This window comes from Asterias amurensis, chromosome 2 (genome assembly GCF_032118995.1).
Source record: "Asterias amurensis chromosome 2, ASM3211899v1".
In the NCBI taxonomy this organism is placed as follows: Eukaryota; Metazoa; Echinodermata; class Asteroidea; order Forcipulatida; family Asteriidae; genus Asterias; species Asterias amurensis.
This window is the reverse complement of record NC_092649.1, coordinates 12,046,963-12,067,360: the sequence shown is the minus strand read 5'-3', so window position 1 is coordinate 12,067,360 and position 20,398 is coordinate 12,046,963. Positions and strand designations below refer to the sequence as shown.

The following is a 20,398-nucleotide window of genomic DNA, read 5'->3' as shown; positions in this document are numbered from 1 at the left end:
GTGATGGGGGGGACTTGCACCCATAGCCTCATTTTGGGTAAGAATTATGATGTGATGCATAAATATTAAGAGAGGCGTATTGCCTGAGTGAAGCGAAGCACTGGTTACACGAGTGGTAATAGTTACCAGTCAGGTAACATTGTTAACACCGTCAATATTTAATAATACCTGGTTTACACTAAATGGTATACCAGCAGTCACCAGACAGTTGGTGTCATTGAAACCCAAACCATTGTGGAAAAAATACATCGTTGGTACTCAGCATCATGATTACATACAGTGCAAAGATGTCCATTTCATCAGCTTGCCAGTCCAGTGTTGTCAATGCTGACAGAGTTTAAAGACACTGGACACTTGACTTAGTATTGGTAATTGTCAAAGACCAGTCTTCTCACTTGGTGTTTCTCATCATGCATAAAATAACAAACCTGTGAAAATTTGAGCTCAATTGGTCATCAAGGTTGGCAGATAATAATGAAAGAAGTTGTGTGCATTCAGATGCTTGATTTCTAGACTTCAAACTCTATACTGAGGTCTCAAAATCAAATTTGTGGAAAATTACCTCTTTATCAAAAACTCTGTTACTTCAGAGGGAGTCGTTTCTCACAATGTTTTATTCTATCAACAGCTGTTCATAAATCGTTACCAAGTAAGGTTTTATGCTAATAATAATTTTTCAGAGTATTACCAATAGTGTCCAATGCCTTTAATCTAAATTGTACATTCTATGATACTAAGCCATGTCAATTAAAAAGTGAGGATACATAAGTCAATGTTTAGAAATGTTGACACTCAATTTGCTGTCAAATTTGTTATAAGGCATGAGCCTCAACGGTGTCTTTTGGGCAAGTTTGGGCCTACAGCCTGTGATCAAAGCTTGCCCGGTCATCAGGCAATTAAGAAAAACAAAATGGTTGAGCCCAGTGTAAGAGGGCATACATTTGTATTTCCTCTGTTCACAGTTAGGCTGGCAACGTGACTGCGTGTTTTTGCCAACTGAGTGACAGTATGCATGACGACCACATAGGATGTAATCTAATTTGATACACTGTTCTCAAGTCTACAGCACAGTACGATTTGTCCCCACACAGATATTATGCACAATTGAATCATATTTATTTGTTGAATTATAACTGAAACATTGTAGGCTTTGTAGTTACTGGCTCGCAGTTGACATCAGGATTACGACTCAAGTATTTATACATGCACAATTTAAAAGTACTCTAAAATGGTCTAAGGGAGGTACACAGGGCTGTATGCTTCGTTTTTAAAAGGGCAAGGGCACCAAGGCATTTTCTCTTTGGCAAAGGGCACCCTATGAGGAAATTGTAAATTTCTACTGGAGCATTTCAAGGGCACCAAGGCAATGACAAGGGGCATTGGAGGCAATCGCCTCCGTTGCCTCCGTGAAGTATCAGGCCTGGGTACAGATAGAAAAAAGAGATGGAATTTTTTTCCCTTTTTTTTCCCCTTCTGCCTGATGTTATGAACAGAAAGATTGTACATTATGTTCCGCGTGGTCATTGGTAATGTTGGATTATTTTGAGATGTGCAGAATGAGGCTGGCATCTGCTGCTGTATAGGCCTAGTGTGATGTGTTCCTTTTCTTTTGTTTGTGACCATGTGACACAACTTTAATTCAACCAGTATCATTTTAATTTGAGTAATTTGAGTGTCATGTCAGTCAGACTTTGGCAGTTAAAAATCAACATATTTTTTGGTTTCAAGCTTACAATTATATGTCATTTGAGCTTTTGTCAAGCATGACATATCAAACATGTTGTAGCATGACTTGCCAATCATCTTGAAACTGAATTGAATACATTTTGTAGGAACAGGAAAGCACAACACTCAGTTCACTATTCAAATCAAAATCTGAAAGTCCGTATGAATCAAGTTTGTATTGTTTACCATTATGCTGTCATTCTTGTACATTTAATGTAAATTAATTATTATTATTATTATTATTATTATTATTATTATTATTATTATTATTATTATTATTATTATTATTATTATTATTATTATTATTATTATTATTATTATTATTATTATTATTATTATTGTTATTATCAAATATCGCGATACTAATTTGGAAACGAATTCGATATCTGATCGATTTGGTTTTAATCGCAATATCGATATACTGCGATATATCGTGATATCGATTAAGTATCGCAATATTGCGATGAATTTCCTAGCTGAGACATCTTGCACCCCATAGTAGGTTTGGAGGAAAACCAGAAGAATAGGTCATTAGAACACCTCTATAATATCCTATGACTGTCTCTTCTACAACTTTCACTGGGAATTTGAAAACTGATGATGTCAAATTTAATTAATCGCGACTATTTCGAATATCACAATATATTGTCGGTGATATATCGTGAATAAAATAAATCCATATCGCCCAAGCTAAGGATATAGGTACTATGTGTTTGAATTGTCATTATGGTTTCCCTTCTAGTAACAATGCCTTCATGTACAAATGCACATACATGTACATGGATCTCTATCTTTCCTGTTATTGGCAGTAACCGAGCGCTGAATTGTTATAATGTTAGCCCGATTCATATTTCATTGGAAAGCGAATCCAATAATCATTAGGCCTACATTGCTGTTTTTCTAATTGTTTGCTTTCGTGAAACAAATTAAGTATGAAGCGGCCTTTTGGCGAAAATAAAATAAAATAATTTACAACTTGATTTTTTGCATTTTTCAATCATGCCTTGAATTTCATCTTTGAATGAGCAAGGCCATTTTAACTTTTTTGAATTTGTTAAAAGTCTGTTGGAAACTGTTGGAAGGGGCACCAAGTTAAAGAGCAGGGGAAGAGAGGCTATGACCTTAGTGGTCCAGGCCTGGAATTACACGGCGGCCACGACGGCCATGGCCGTCGATGCCCTTCCAACTGGCCGTGATGCCCTTCAAAAATTTCTGCTTTTCACGGCCATAATTGCCGTGCCCTTTTTTCCTTTTGGCCGTCGTGCCCTTTTTTTCTTCTTTAAAAAAAAGGGCCGTAGTGCCTTTATTCTCATTAAAAAACCCCAAATATTTACGTTTTTAGTCTTCGTCCAACGAAACTTCGCTTGTGAAGTGTAAACAATAATCCAACGCAATCAGGTCAAGAGTCATTATCGTACAAACAACGAGTAGCGCAACTTGTTATTCCAAACGTGACATCCGTTGCAAACACGTACACATGTACATGCAATTAGCCCGAACATCTGACGTCCCATTTTCACAGGGGACCCGCCTATTACATGAATCATTGAACGACAGCGGGCGCTGTTGTTTTTCGACCGCCCTCTGCTGGTGGCATCGTTTTCAGGTCAACAATATAACTTTATAATAGAATAATGCCGCGAAAAGAGCGTTTGAAGCGTTCTGAAAGGGATGAGTACGAAAGCTCTGCTGCAAAATGCAAGAAACTTGACTTCTTTTTGGGGGCAATTAAGGGTGGTTTTTTTTTCTTTTTTTTTTTTTTTCTTTTTTGGGGGGGGGGGGTTAGGGCCTAGTATTTTTATATTTTGAAATAATACAAATATTGTTTTAAAATTAAAATGTACAGTTTGCTAATGAATAAGATATGATTTATCAATATCCTTATTGAGATTTGATTATCAATATCCTTATTCATGTGAACTGTTTAATTGGGTTTACCACCCGTAGGGGTGCCCCTGGTAAATTTTTTTTTTTGGCCTTGATGCCTTTTTTATTTTCAATGTTTTGGCCTTGGTGCCCTTTCTACTGGCCTTGGTGCCCTTCAAAATTTGGCCTGCTCCAAGGCCTAAGTGGCCTTGCCCTAAAAAAATTGTAATTACAGGCCTGGTGGTCTCCATGTTATTGTGGGCCTGCAAGATTAAAGGAATAACACCACTGTATAGTACAATAATTAATGTCAAATTTGACATGAAGATTAGAGAGAAACAAATAATTTACAAATAGAACTAAATATTTCTTTAACTTTTGGTTTAGATCTGTACTTTTTGTTTTAAAGTATATTATTTTGAATCACTTAATTCAGTTATTGATATTTTTGTGTGTACATGTTTGTTTTAAACAAAAATGTATGTACATGTAAGCGAAGTAAAAATTTAATATATAGAATGAAAAATAACCTAATAGTTTGTGAAGTAAAGGTATTTAGAAAGAAATGAAAATATTTTTGAGATAAAGTAGTTTCATATATGAAGAGCTGTCAGAGTTTGAAAGGAAGACCCAGATAAGCTGCATTCATCGCCAAGGCTTAACCATTAATTGGAAGCTGCTAGTTCCAAATGCTGTCCCCTCCATCTCTCCGTGATTGAAATTGCAGGACTGTCTTAAAGAGGCAAGCTGGTTGAAGAGTATGTTTTAAAAGAAAATCACTATGATGAACCGACTGGATACAGTGTACCTGTAAACCTTCATTGAAGGTGAAATTGTTTATCTAGGCCTTTTTCCCGGTTCATACTTCCTGCGAATGTGATGTGAGTTTTGACATCACAAATTCCAAACAAACAACTCGGAAAGGTTGCCCTTTGCTGAACTTCTGCAAAGAACTTCTGCTGTTACAGCAAATTCGGTTCCCATGACGCATTTGCAGAAAGTATGAGCTTTATTCATGAATCTTCAATGGTTGGGTAAGAAATTTGTTTTATAATGTGTGAATACATTCATGTAGCCTAAATCAAAACCAGTCGTTATTAAGAGCCTTAACTACGGAGGAATCTGCCACTGTCTGGAGACATTGAAATGAGAATGGCTCTTTAAGGAGCAGGCTTTACTGACTCCAGGCACTAGAGCCCTGGCTTAACCCTTAAGCTTGGTGTGTGCATTAACTGTGGAACCTTCATTATGAACATGTACCTTTATATTGAAGTATACTTCTTCCTTGGAATGGGGGAGTGAGGGGGTCGAAGGATTCAGTATCAAGTAACACGAACTCATGACAGATGAGCGATTGTTACACTGAATGGCTCTATTGCGATTGGCTCGGGGAGCTTCTATAAAAGAAACTGCAATGTTTGTGAGTTGTGTAATCATTCACACTTGGCGTTTCTGAATTTATGTCAAGGTGTAATTTTCTTCATTTTATTTTGTGCTTTTTTTAGCTCTAAAAACAAGACTAAATAGTTTGGGCGGTTACAACTAAAAAATGTATAATATCAAGTTATCAGTGTGAACCATCTCCACAGTGTTTTACCAAGTGAGTCGCCAAATGGATACCTTACTTTAGTTTGTATGTTTCATAAATATTCATGCTCTAATTGTATGTAGGTTTTATTTTGTGTCCTGCATTGCTTCAAAATCAGGGCGACATGATGGTTGCTATGATGGCCTCACCAAGCTGGTCCTCATTATTATTTTATACCAAGAACATTTTTCAAGTTTAACTAGATTGATGTTTTGTCTTTGTGTACTGTAAGTAACCGTATTTCTCCAAATAGAATCACAATATTGATAACACACAAACAACATGCAACCAGGCTGCTTTGTTATCGAATATCATGACAACATCATATGGTAAATTTCCAGCCTGGTGTACACTTCAATTAGCCTATTGAAAGTAAACTGAAATTTGTTTTTCCATGCATGAATTTCAATATTTGTGGCGGGTGCTATTCAGTGTGTGATCACAAAGCCTGGGGCACACATCAAGTGTCAGTATGCAATGATTGGTGAGGTTTTTACTGCTTTGTAAGCCTGTTAAGTTTTCAGCTTGAGTGGGCAGGGGTTGGGCTGTGGCATAATGCTAGAAGCGGTGTACTTCACATTTCTACCTCGCCAGACCAGACATGGTCTGTAAAGATTGCATCTTGAACTGTACGTGTTGGTTTAGATTATACATGGTCCATGAAAAGTGTTGATTATATGCAGTACCTTGTATGGTTGTATACATGCATACATGTAAGTCGACTGATGTATATACACATATTATTTACAAAGCTGCACATAATATGTACAGTTGGAATGTGTAGAAATGTTACAATTAACAGTCTATTTATGATTAAATAATATCAATTTATACTTTGGTTGTCCCGAAGCACAAACTAGTGTACTGCAAACTATACAATATAAAAAAAAAACATAAAAAGTAATAAAAAACATTAGATAAAACCATTTGAATTTATCCAGAGTCACATTAATTAAACCTAACTTAGACATCAAGTACATTGTGTGCAAAAACCTTTCCAATGACCTTGTTTGAATTCAGCGCACTTTGGCCAACCTAACAAAAATATACGGGTCCAGAATGCCCACAGCTTTGTAAAATCAACAGTAAATATGAAAATTTTTATTATGTTAAACCTGTAGCAAGGGTAAAACTATGGAAAGAAATGGTGGACCACACATCATGCAACATGGAAAAAGACCAACGATGTTACATGTAAGCACATTTTGTTGATGATGAAATAATTGCCTTTGTATAAAATGTAGGACAAATTACATGAAGGAGACTTGTCAAGTGATTTCCAGCTTTCCACAATGGTTCAGATTTCTTTGTTGTGACTATTGACAGCTCAATGAACAGACCAACTTTGTGAAGAAACATGTCCAAGGTTTTTCTTTTATCTACTGACACAATCAGCGTGATTATTCACATTGTGTGTGGACAGTCTTAGATAAGTATTATGGGATAGTGTTTGCATTCTTGGCATATCACCACTTCACTTTGAAAAGGTCCAAAGAATAGTTGGTCATTCACTGAAGTGTAGGATTGCAAGTTTATTTAAAGCTGTCTGGTGAAGTGTTTTAATGCATTTATTGACATGTACGCATGTAATCAAAATCTGGTGGTGAGTAATGGAATATTTATTCTCAAGAACCTGTGTGCAAGTCTTAATTATGATTGAAAAAAATGTATTCTTTGGTTTTTAAAACACAACTTACATTGATTGACAGTTAATGACACTTAATTTCTTTAGTTCTACACAAGAAACGCCCTGAAATGACCAGTTTTCAGCAAAGTGAAGCTTTTTTATTAAAATTTTACTTGCAGACAAAAATATGAAGCCCATCAACATAGGGTTAGATACATGTATCTCAGTTAATTGAGTGTCGACTTATTTTAAAAGTGTTGTTGGTTCAAAGCCTGCTCTTGTACATTTTTGCTCAAAACATTATAATTTCATTTTTTTTAAATGCCAGTAAATAGATCAAATGGTGTCAGTTATTAATATAAAACTGTATGTACTACACGTTCTAAATGCTACTTGTTTTCCCAAAATAACATCTGCTGAATTTTTTAATAACAATATTTTATAATTGCATGTAAATTTAAATTAATTTTTTACTTTACAGACATCACATGATAGACAATTTTTTTTTGTATGATGTGCCTGTTTCTTTTATTATACATGAATGATACAAGTGACTCCTACACGCCTTGTAAAGTTGACATTAAATCCAAAAGAGCCACAATAAATCTAGACTTCCTGTCTCGTTCAAGGGAAGGACGGTTAAACCCAATTTTGAGTTAACACTTAGAAAGCCATATGATTTGGATAAACTTTTACAATTCTTGATGTGGAATATTACATTTCTAGACCAATGTCTGCAGTGTGTACAGAGCAAAGACTTGCTCTATGAGATGCTTTGTATTGTATTTTGATTGTCAGGAAATGTTGTGGAATGCACAAGGTCATTCTAATTGTAAACAAGGTGACTAGTTTTCTTCTGCCAGTGCCACCAATGTCTGGTTTTATCACAGAGTGCAATGGTTATCATGGGTTTATTTCATCAGATTTATCTGGGGTTATTCTATGTACTGCCATGGTACTGCCTACTGTACAATGTACACGTTGTCAGCGACGCAATTGTAGTACTTGAAACTTCCACAGGTCACTTGTTATCAAATACTGCACACATTTAGTCCTATATTGCCAAGCCTGTTTTATAGAGCATGTCAAGAGTCAAAGCAGGATGACAACTCCATCCCAGTTGCCCATTTTGTTTTATGGTGTTTATGATTGGGGCTGACAGGTTATTTTTAGCCATAAATCATTCCATACACTAGCAAGTAGGTAAGAAGCTATCTGTGTACAGTTACATGTAAGGTTCTTGTGAATCTGCTAGAGTAAAGTTAAAAAGTAGGAGGACCGGTCAACACTCACTCCAAGTTGTCCTGGCAACATTCAGTGTTAACAAAACTGGGGGACATTTGAAATGACAAGCTAAACTGGTCCTGATCGCTAGTCACTGAAAAAGTTAAGGGCAAACCATGTTGGATAGTAAAACTAAATTCTCCTTATTTGTACAGTACCATGAAACTAATCCTAACCATGGAGGTCTTGCTCTTTGAATGATCTTTATTCAATACAGATGTACATACCTGTCTAGAATGATGTAGGCTTACTCTATTTTCTTCCTCCATGCTCGATGGAACCTTGCAAGTCTTGTAGATATTTGAACATTTTGGGGAATGCTGAGTTCCTATCCATATGCCCTACATACTGTACATTTCTTCGGCATGTGAAGGGAGTAAAACAAAATGCTTTTCCAGATCCCAATGTTTGAAACTCTGCAAAAACATGGTCTAATTATACTATGCGCTGTAGCTATAATTTATGCTTACTTGTAAATAATCCAGGGAAAACTTACACAAAATCTTTGTCTTATCTCTTGTGCATTCAGTTAATTGTCCTAACTTGAGATAAGACTAGTCTTAAGTTATTGTGAAATCCACCCTAGGCTTGTAGTTCAGTGCTGAAAAACATTATATCTACACTGTTTCATTTGAAGAAAAAAATACAACCCTGCCATGTATTACCGTAGCTCTATGGTATTACATACATTGTACCCTCCACAAAGCATTTTCTGCTGCAATAATGGTGTTGGTGTCAAAGATTAGTGACCTGGATTATTTAATTCTGGGTATTAAATAATCTGATCTCTTCTTCTCATCCGCTCAATATTTTAAGCTCATTAATAATCAAGGATGGCATTTTTCAGGGAGATGCAAATCAATGCTTTCGTTTAGACCATGTGACCTGCAACGCCTCATGTTTACAAAAGAGCCACTAAGCCTAGCTAGAGTTTACTTGTTGCTGTTGATATGAACATAGAGTAAGGTGTCCTTATGAAGAAAGAGGGTACTTCTCAAAACTTGTTCAGCTGTTATTTTTTATAACTCTTGAAAGTTGAATTGCTGACAATGAGGTCGTTCACACGCCGTACTAAAGTTGGTCTAAGTCCACTTAGACCGGTTCGGGTTCAACTTTTGTGCGTGTGAATGCAAATAAAGTTAGATCGGATCGGGTTTAAACCCCAAAACTTAAACCGTCCAGCGAGGCGGTCTAAGTCTAAACCGGTTCGGGTTTATCTTTTAACACTGTGTGTGGACAGAATGACATCCGGTTTTAACTCACAACGGACGGCCCATTGTGTGGTTCAATGCACACGCCCGGGACCCGGAGTGCTTGTATACGGTTTCTGTTGCCTCTGATTCTGATGCTGAAAAGCACCGAGTATTTATATTACTTTCTTGCCGCTTACCGAGTTGGCGAAACCCTCTCGATCGGTGTATGCAGTTTAACACAGGCCCACGCCCATGATTTATTAAATTCTGAAACAAAATTACATTTTCCAAGCTTTTTTTGTTGAGTGTCCTATAATAAATTGAAACTGTTTTCCATGCGTATACTACGAGCGCAGCGAAGAAGCATATTTTTTAATGCTTCTCACATGTACAGCGGTGCCATCCCATAGTGATCACTCTCTGATATCCCATAGTTATCCATCACCGATCCCGTGGATGTGCCTTTCTATTGCCGTCACCGTTACTAGCGTGCTGTACTTTCAATCTAGGAGAATGAACTACAGTGGGCGCGAGGCTGTGTGTAGGGGAAATTCCCTACGCCAGCAATATCACCACGTTGTTGTTGGGAAGTTGGGAAAATACTGCGAAGTACATGTATTTACGTAACTTGCACGTGTGTAGTTGTGTTTATGAACGAATCGGAATAAAAATCGCGGCACCAGCTTTTGAGAGATCGCAGCTTCCAATCGATTGAAGTACAAACTAAAACTTTTAGTAAAAGTATTTATTAAATCGGAAACAGTGGTATAAAACAAAACGCACAAATGAAACGTGTTCTGTTTCATGGAATATGGACAATATTTTGGTGAGTTTTCTCGGCGGTTTGTATCAATATTTTGTTTGTTTAAAAAAAAAAATTTGAGTCGTGTTCATGTTTGTTTTAAGTGCCCATATCCTCCTAACGGTAAAACTGTTACCGCGTTTGATTTGGCCATTTGTATCCAATAATTATGCCCTGATGATCATCCAGGGCATGGGGCACTCAGTATCTCGGCATACTCGGTGCATGAATCTAATGAATAAAACCGGATGTTAGAGCAACGGGGTCGCGTCTACTTTGACCTCTTAAAACCGAAGATAAACCGGATCGGGTTTAACTCTGTGCTGTCTGAACGCAAGGGGTTTTTATTTTTACGACCACCCCCCGCTGCTCGTAAAAGTTAGACCGGTTCGGGTCTAAGTTAGTACGCTGTCTGAACATACCCAATGTAAATTAAGACAAACCTACTGGAAAATTTCAGGTAAAGACCAGTAGTATTCTTTCCTGCCAGGAAATGCCCTCAAATGTGCAAGGTCACTCTTGTTATAAACAAAGGTTACATACATGTAATGTATGATCTTTGCTAAAACAAATGAGACTGTTAGAAATATGACTTTTTTTGTTATTTCAAAGGAAAAGTGTGTTATTAATAATTCATGATTAATGTTCAGATCAGGTCCTCCCTCAAAAGACCGATCCATTAGGCTCTGCCCCTGGCGCTCGTGTGAGCAAGAACACGTGAGCCTCTCCAATGTCTTTCTGCACAACTCTGCCTCGCGCGCCAAGCATACGCGCACGCATGTCAGACCTTGTTCCGTAATGGGTTGTGATTGGTCAATATGTAATGGGGCGGGGCTTACTGGAGCGGTCTATTAAGTAATCATGATACTTGACTGAAGTCTCAGCCATTATCTGCTCTCAGTTTTAAAGTTTAGAGTATCAAAGAAATTTGTTATTTCTTTGTATTGTACTCTTTTACTAAGAGTTTTACATTTATTACACTGCTGACAGTAACACACATTGCGTAAACAGTAGTTGTGATTCACTTTCTTTAATATAAATACAGAAGTTATAGGACTGTTGCGGCCCTAGTACCCCCGTATGCACATAAAATGTGGAATGAATGCCCATCTGTAGCAGGGCTTGCTAATACACACCCACTGACAGTTTTTGTCAACACCTCCCAATTGCATTTACAGCAGCGGTGAATAATACATGTAGAAGGTATACATAGTACATCCCTCCTGTGAGTGACCGTCCTTTTCGCTGTGCTCGGAGCTACAAGGTATTACACAAGGCGGACTCGCTGTGGGATCACCCAGTTCAATGTTCTTCAAGTTAGACCATGGGTTAGATCACTGAAGTAGACCGCCATGCTCCAACCATGGCCATGGTTATAGAACAGACCTTTCATGCACTTTACATGTAACTCCATCTGAATAATGATGTAGTACGTACATGCTCTGATCATCTCTGACATGCGCAACTCCAGTGTACATTTACCTACGATACATTTTTGAACTGACTGAAAGGTTTCTGCTTCATGTCGAAATAGAAGATATTTTGTATTAAAATACAGTAATGGTCACCAGAACTATTTGACTAAGTAATACCATAGAGCTAGGACCCATGTACACTGTTCCAAGAGTCTGTCCGGCCTTACAGTTCGAGATGGGTTTCTCAGTGGAACAAATTATGTAAACCGGGCAGGCCCTAGATACTACAAGAACATCATCATACATGTACATAATTATTTTTTCTACAAATTTACATACATAATACATCTAGGTTAAATGATGTATTTTTGTATGGTGTGTTTAAAGGCAGTGGACACTAACTGGCAGCGAACTTGCGAGATAATAATGAAAGAGAAAAACACCCTTGTCACACAAAGTTGTAGGCATTTAGATGGTTGATTTCGAGACCTCAAGTTCTAAATCTGAGGTCTCGAAATCAAATTCGTGGAAAATTACTTCTTTCTCAAAAACTATGGCACTTCAGGGGGAGCCGTTTCTCACAATGTTTCATACCATCAACCTTTCCCTGTTACTCATCACCAAGAAAGGTTTTATGCTAATAAATATTTTGAGTAATTACCAATAGTGTCCACTGCCTTTAATTTTGTAATCTCTCAATGTGATACTGCACACACCCTTGGAAGGAAAACAATTACTGTATGAGCATATTCAATGAATGTTTACACGTATTAACGACACGTTCAATGGTTGTACAAAGCAGGAGGGACACTTGTTTTGTTATGTTTTGGTGACATCCATACCAGTATGCGAATAGTGATGCTCATATTTCATCTTGAGGTCAAGACAATCAGCAAGGGCAGTATACTCCTAGTACTGTATGTAGATGGCCCATTTGAAAGATCATTGACCTAAGCTACAATGTTTAGTATCAGGAATGTTCCCCAAGCCTTTCCTTCGTAGAACCATGTACAGGAAGATCCTGCTGCAATACCCAGGGACAGGAAAAAAAACAAGGTTGATTTTTCCTGAAGTGTTAGTCATGTGTTCTTCTAGGTGGGCGGTGCTGAGCTGAAGTCAAGAGGTCATCACACTAAAACATTTGATTGCACAGAGTCTACAGGGCTTGAATTTTGGCCCAAAAGTCCACAATGACCAAAGGACTTGTAGCTCAGAATCTTTACTGGACCAAGCTTTAATTTGCATAACCAGAATCAAAATCAACACCACTGGTACAGTATGTAAATTTTGCTGTGGCCATTTTTGTTCAAGATTCGCAGTGTTGCTACTGTGCAGAGGGCATTTTGTTTAGGAGATGCGTCCGTGGTGTACCAGAAGATGAATGCCATATCTTTATTCTGTCTGTTATTTCACTCTAAAAATGACAGACTATGGGCAGACAGTTACCACGACGACGTGTGATGTCATTGCAAGGGGGTCTCTGTACTGTGTAGACTTAAATCAAACTCGATGACATTTCATGTATTTCATGTAGAGATATTCCCATCATAATAAACATGTAATGTACATGTATTGTACAGGGCTGTATGCCTCGTTTTTGAAAGGGCAAGGGCACCATGGCATTATCGTCTAAAGGGCACCCTATGATGAAATTGCAAATTTGTACTGGGGCATTTCAAGGGCACCAAGGCAATGGCCAGGGGACACGGAGGCAATCGCCTTTGTTGCCTCCGTGAAGTATCAGGCCTGATTGTAGTAGAGCACATGTACACAGGCTGGTTGAAGTCCTAAATTGAAACAACCCAACAAACAACTTGTGAGGAAAGGAAGGGTAGCTGTAAAAACACTGTTTGTTTTATAAGTAATTTTTATTCAGTCCATGTATAGTGGGTGTGGTTACACATGTTTGCAACTTTCATTGGTAAACTCGGCTCCCTTCTAAGTTCTGTGGCGCAAATAAGAGATGTGTAATGTAGGTGAATTTACCAAAAGTACTACAATCCACGGCTTGCTGCATACTAAATAACAGTGGAGCTAACTGTTATTTTACAGCAAGGGTACGTATATACAAGGGTATCACATGTTAGGAATATTATTAAATTCATAAGTGCTGAAATTGGACAGGGAAGGACAGAGTAAGAATTGTGAATTACATCCTTAATGAATCAAAGCTCTCAGACTACACTCAGACCATAGAGCAAGGAAGCTCAGACAGACAAGCATCCACACAAGTAAGCCACTTAGTGTTAATTTGCTGACCTGATTTTAATTCCAGATGTGCTCATTTGTTTACAGTTTACAGTGGAGTCGTACAATGTACAGTACATGCATGCATAGGCCTACATGTATGTTGTCACCTATATTATGATAGCCTGTGCATTTATTAGGTTTAGAAAAACACAGTATAAAGAAGAATGTATAAAATTGTACTGTACATTGTAACACGTGCATACTTGGTGTTCTTAGTGTTCAGTGTTCTTCTTTGGAACGGCTTGAGAATACATTCAAATTTGTAAGCAGTTGGACATTAGTCATTCACTAATTTTGTTAATGATACAGACGTCACATGTGTTTGAGAGCATCACATTAGATTCGGGAAAATCCTCTAGGCCAGTCCTTTTGAAAGGATGGATTTAACAAAATAAAATAAAAGTTCTTTTCTTTCCTTATTCTTTTTTTTCTTAAAAAAAAAAAAAAGTTAAAAAAAAGGATGCGGCCCCCCAAAAAAGGATGCAGGCAGGGACAATCAACTGTTATTTATTTTATTTTTCCTAAAACATCTCAATGTAATGGTGGTTCTGAAACAAACCTGTTTGTGCTCCCACCACGCACAATTTCAAATCTTACTTGCATGTAAAACCTCTGAAATTGAAAACAGCACCACTGTATTTGAACTTGTCACATGACCTTCGGTCAACCAAACCCATGGTCAATCATAGAAACATTGGTTCTCTATGAGTTGACATCATCTTATTTGTACATGTAGGCCTACATGTACATTGTGCATTGTTATACCTCAGTAACAAACTGTGAAGTTTGATTGGTCGAGAACCAATCATGTGACGTGCAACAAAAACGCATGTTACATGGCTCGACGGGCCGGGTAACATAAAAAGTGATGTACCACCTTGATTGTTAACAGCGTTGGTCGATTTGAAGCGCTGTGTACGAAACAACAGCGGGTACGAGGGAATTGTTTCTCGTTCGTCTGCTAATTAAACAATGAATAGTCCTTCGTAATAATGTTTGAAGATGACAACAGAACTTCGAGAAGAGGAATAAAAAATTATACAAAGGTATAACAAAACAATTGTTGCACGCTGTGACTGGGGTCCATTGGTTTTGTACACCCTCGAGGGTAAATGGCACCCTCGGCTTCGCCTCGGGTTCCATTTTCCCCCTCGAATGTACAAAACGCCATGGACCCCGTCACAACGTGCAACAATTGTATACTGTACCACGTCACTTCGATTAACCATTAGTAACCACATGGTATTTGAAAGCAATTAGCTTAAAGGAACACCTTGCCTTGGATCGGTCGAGTTGGTCTTTGAAAAGCGTTTGTAACCGTTTATTATAAAATGCATATGGTTGGAAAGATGTTTTAAAAGTAGAATATAATGATCCACACAAGTATCACTCGAAATTGCATGGTTTTCCTTTTACCTTGTTGACAAACACGGTCGGCCATTTCATAAATGGCCGACCGTATTAGTTCGCAAAGTAAAAGAAAAAACCATGTATGTATGGATCCTTGTATTTTACTTTTAAAACATCTTTCTAACCAATTGTGCATTTTATAACAAATGGTTACAAACGCTTTTCACAGACCAACTCGACCAATTCAAGGCAACATGTTCCTTTGAAATAGTGTTTGATGATTTATTTGAGTCATTAGTAATAACCGCATTATTTTTTAAATCCCTTAAATTTGATACCTACATTACTTACAAGCAAATCTTCAATCCAAATCACCCACTCGGGGACTTTTTTCAGTAATCTGCACTGAGTTCGAAACAATAAAAGGTTGTCTTTTAGTAAGGCTTCATCCAAGGGTAAAACCAGATGAGACAGTGACCTGGAGTAGAAGTAATATGAGAATGGTTGGCACATCATGCAGGTATGAATTACAAAATGATGATGTGTAGGAAGCAGTCTATCAATCATTGTAGGTTGGTAAATCTGGTTTTGCTATCATTCCTCGCTTTCAATCAACACCAAGAAGTAGTCTTGAAAATATCAAAACTTGTATTGCCATAGAGAAAGGACCAATCGTTATTGCAGCTGATATTCATGGAGTTCCTACTTACACATGTAGTACACAAGGCCTTGAATTTCGCTCTTGAAGGGGCACAGCAATGTTCCTCTGGTAAGGGGCATTTCTATAAGGAAAATAATAATTTTTAATTGAAACCTTGCGAAGTGCAGCATGCCAATTACTGTCGATGCCAGTGGTTCATTCAAGGCCTGTACACTATGAACTTGTGTTTTTGTTTGTTTTCCTCATGCTGAAAGAAAGTGTACATCAGTAGTTATCTTTGTTTGCTTTTTTTTACAGAGACAAAACATCAGACGAGAGTGAAGCTGACTCCATGACAGGGTCTGCAAAAACCTTGTGATGACTCCACCTGATGTACTCTTCACTTGCTGATGTGCTTCAGTGACCACACAGGTTATTCTCAAGGGTTGTGAAGACCCCCCTCCCCATGTAAATCACCCAGCTCTGAAGTAAGAAGAGCAACATTCAAAATGGCAGACTGTAGCCTGAACATAATCCCAACTTTCACCAGGTGTCTGTTGTTGTATCAACTGCTTGTATCGATAGTTGCATCTCAGCATCAGTATTTAGTTTTTGAGGAAGCTTACCAACCAGAGAACAATGTCATTAAGTTAAAGAACATGGTTCTAGATCCCAGCACCGGTGCACTGTACGTTGGTTCCGTTAACCGGTTGTACAAACTTTCAGGGGAGCTTGACATCGAGGCAACAATTGCTACTGGTCCCCGGCAGGACAATACACAATGTATAGCACCACCTGTAGCTTGTCCGTTCGAAAGGACAACAACAGATAACATCAATAAGCTATTGGTAGTAGATCAGGATCGTTTGTTTGTCTGTGGCAGCATCTACCAAGGAAGCTGTAACATCAGGCGTTTGGATGATTTAGGTCTCCTTGGAAACGATAGTTATGAAGAAATAGTCCCAAATACTGCTAATGGAACTTCAGTTGGATTTATAGCTCAAGGACCATATAATGAGAATGTACTTTATATTGCTACATCATTGGCAGACTGGCTTGACAAGGCAGTACCAACTGTGTCAACCCGAATACTACCACGAGAGAATAACGTCTCTACATTGTTTTCCATACTGACAAACACTCACGAACTACGTAAATTAGAAATTAACGTTCCTGCTGAAGTCTTGTCAGCAGGGCAAGGTGTTCCCTTCAACATTTATTACATCTATGGATTTTCAAATACCAACTTTAGTTACTTTGTTGCTGTACAGCCACTGGATTACAAAGTAATGAAAAGTCCTTACTACACAAAAATAGTCCAGATCTGTCAGCAAGATAATAGATATGCATCCTACAGTGAGTTACCCTTAGCATGCTATAAAGGAGAAAAAGATTACAATGTTGCACAGTCTGCCACTGTGACAACCATTGGGTCCAAGTTTGCATCGGCAAATGGCTTTCAAGTTGGGGAGAGAGTCTTGATTGTCACTTTTTCCGAGTCGGTAGTGAACCACCTGGAGCCTGTGGAAGCATCCGCGGTCTGTATGTACTCTATCAAAAGTATCAACCAATATTTTATCGATCGCAGGAAAGAATGCGCGAAAGGAGAAACGGCCTTAACAGATCTCAATTGGCTACGCAATGCTGAATGTGAAGATTCCCCCTATCTGGTTAGTATTTCATTCCTCCAAGAAAGTTTTTAAACTTATTTTCCTAAATTTATTTTATAGTTGAGAGGAAAATATCTTAAAAGTACTGTTAGATTTTGTCTACAAATTATGGAGAATCATCAAAACCTGAACAAGTTAGTTGGACAATTTTGACATGCAATGTTTTGATAAGGTTAGAATCAGCTTTGACAGTAAAGCTTTCCCTCATTTTCAAATAAGTACACTTTACCTCTGTGCATTTGTTAAATAAACATTGTTTTGATAACAGAGTTGTGCTTTGATTTCGTCCTTAAGTCAGAAGACACAGACTATTTACAGACGGTAATAGTAAATTATTTTGTTATTAAGTGGCCTGCTCATTGAAGGGCTTAGAAATTTGGTATGACACTGACTATTAGAATACACTCCCCATCCCTTACTGACTGACTATACAATCATTGTTTTTCTGGTTTGTTTGTGAATTTTAAACTGCTATAGGTAGCCCATATTGATGAAGCCGGAACAGAATACTGCCACACATGGGATCAGGCTCATCCCCTAGGTGGTAAAAATCCCATCCCAGCCCAGGCCATCTACACAGATAACTCAATTCTCACAGCGATTGCAGCCACAGCACACCTTGAAGAGACTGTTTTATTCCTTGGAGATCACCATGGCCATCTGAAAAAGGTAAAGTTAACTAGCAAGGGAAATTGATGCGGGTTCGGTTGGGTGGACATTACGAGATCATTGTCCTACATGTTTTCATCAGTTTCATGAAGTTTTTTTATTTATTTTTTATTTTTTTATAATAGTTTTTTTTTTTTTTTTTTTTTTGGGGGGGGGGGCGGCGTTAAGTTTGGATTGGAAAAGGGTTGTTCTTCAATTGGGAGAGGGTACAACTAGGATTGGAAAAGGGTAAACCTTGGATTAGACAAGGGTGGACGTTGGATTAGAGAAGATTAAACTTCAATTGGGAAATGGTAAAACCTTTGATTGAAAAAGGGTAATTCTTGATTTGAGAAGGGTAGACGTCTGAACAAAACCAAATTACTGAAGCAGGTATTGAACCTGTGACCATCTGTTGAATATTCATGAATTGAACATTGAGGGAGAAAACGAACGAAAACAAAAGCGCCGTTAAACCAGGGGGCAATTTTCAAATTTAAAACTTTTTATTCAGAGGAAGTGACGATTCTAATCAACTTTTTTACTGAGTAAAGTTTAACAAACCAAACATTTAGCCTTTATTTTGTGATCACTGAAATGTTATACATGTAGGATTGGTGAAGCTTTATGTATACAAGAAATGAGTCTGAAAACCTTTTTTTATTTTTGTCGTTTTTCTTTATATTTTGTCTTTTAGCTTCGTGTAGTTGAACCCTCCAAAGCTGAGTTGTACGAAGAAGAAGTTATTCTTGCAAACCAGAAGCCAGTCGTACAGAACGGGATTTTATTCAGCGTGGATAAGAATTTTATCTACTTCATGACTGTTAGGAAGGTAAGTTGACGAAATCCCCCTACCCCCCCCCCAAAAAAAAATAAAAATAAAAAATAGCAGTCTTGCGTTTTTCAATTGAATTAAAAAAAACATCTCACTGACACTGTGTAATAGCTTAGACAAAAACAAGTTATGTTCAAATGTCAATTGTTGATTTTGAGTCTGATAAACACCTTTCAATTCTATTGAGTAATGAAATATACCCACAGACAAATGAGATAAAACTTCTTCAAATAAAAGAAGTCTTCACGTTAAACTGTTGTAGTCTTCTTAGAACAATTGAGCAACACGCCCTTTGGTTTTGTGAATGTTTCACCTAAATTTGAGCCCTGCTACATCATGTTGGTAAATTCCTCTGATATGAAGATCCCAGTTGTACACTCATGAAATTGCAGTGAAATTCCGTATGCACTGTCTACAACAGTTGAGTGTTACAGGTACATGTATGTTCATTTATGAAGTAGGGGACATTCTCTGGGGATTTCCAAAATCAACTGTTTTTTTTATATTGATGGAAGGACTCACAATGGAGTCAATACCTGGAATTTCAGGGGGGTTTGGGTTGCTGTTTGTTCAAGTTGACGTATGATGAGTCAACACCTGCCAGGTCTAGCATGTTATAATTCGTAATGGTTGGTGCAAGAAGTTGGAGGCCTGTACGCTTTGTATTCGAAAGGGCAAAGGCACCAGGTCATTTTCTACTTGGTAAAAAGGGCACCCTACATGAACATGTACATGTACATGTATCAGAAATTTTAAATTTCTACTGTAGCATTTCAAGGGCACCAATGCAATGACCAGGGGGCATAGAGGCAATCGCCTCCAATGCCTTTGTGAAGTATCAGGCCTGAAGTGGCTCGTTTTTGTTTGTCTCATTTGGGGGGAGGGGGTTGGGGGTTGGGGAAAGGCGCACAATAATATGATTTTGATAACTGTACAAAGCTGTTTATAGATAGACTGTCATTGACAGTTTTTCTGTTAGTTGTCGTAGTTCCACAAAACAACTACAGTGGATTAGACATGCCATGTGATCTTTGTTAATTCTTCCTCCTCCTTCCACATGTAGGTCAATCAGATTGCTCATGTGGGCTCCTCTGACCCATTTTAGCATTGTCTGTTATGTATGTTTGAACTGCTACATGTACATGTATCATGGGAGTTTTGTAGCCCAGTTTTTATTGAAGCTCACAACAATGTCAAAGTTTTGCTTAGAAGTGCTGACAAGATTATTCATGGTGACTGACTGCTAATATACAATGTAGTCCGCTTTCAGTGTGTACACTGTTCGTTCGATATAAATGCTCAGTTGGGAAACTAGACAAACATTTTCGTACTACATGTAGTAGCGAGTGTACCAGCGGGTGATTTCCCTTTTATAGCAGAGCTATAGCTAGACAAATTGTATCAGTTGCTAGTCAAAAACTATGATTCGATACTCAACATTGATGTGTTGCCATAAATGTGTTGCTTGACTAAATTGCATGTTGTGTTGAATATCAACTTTTAAA

General features: G+C 37.8%; 1 protein-coding gene across 2 annotated transcripts in view; it reads left to right on the top strand.

Annotated features, from left to right (window-relative positions):
* The window catches only part of LOC139951366 (plexin-A2-like), a 96,056-nt gene that overhangs the window by 2,757 nt on the left and 72,901 nt on the right, over positions 1 to 20,398 (top strand). For both annotated transcript variants that reach the window (XM_071950244.1, XM_071950236.1), the window contains exons 2-4: positions 16,059 to 17,410; positions 17,888 to 18,079; positions 18,756 to 18,890. In XM_071950244.1, the coding sequence (XP_071806345.1) occupies positions 16,250 to 17,410; positions 17,888 to 18,079; positions 18,756 to 18,890 (1,488 nt within the window). In that variant the 5' untranslated portion in view covers positions 16,059 to 16,249. The remainder of the gene's footprint in view (positions 1 to 16,058; positions 17,411 to 17,887; positions 18,080 to 18,755; positions 18,891 to 20,398) is intronic.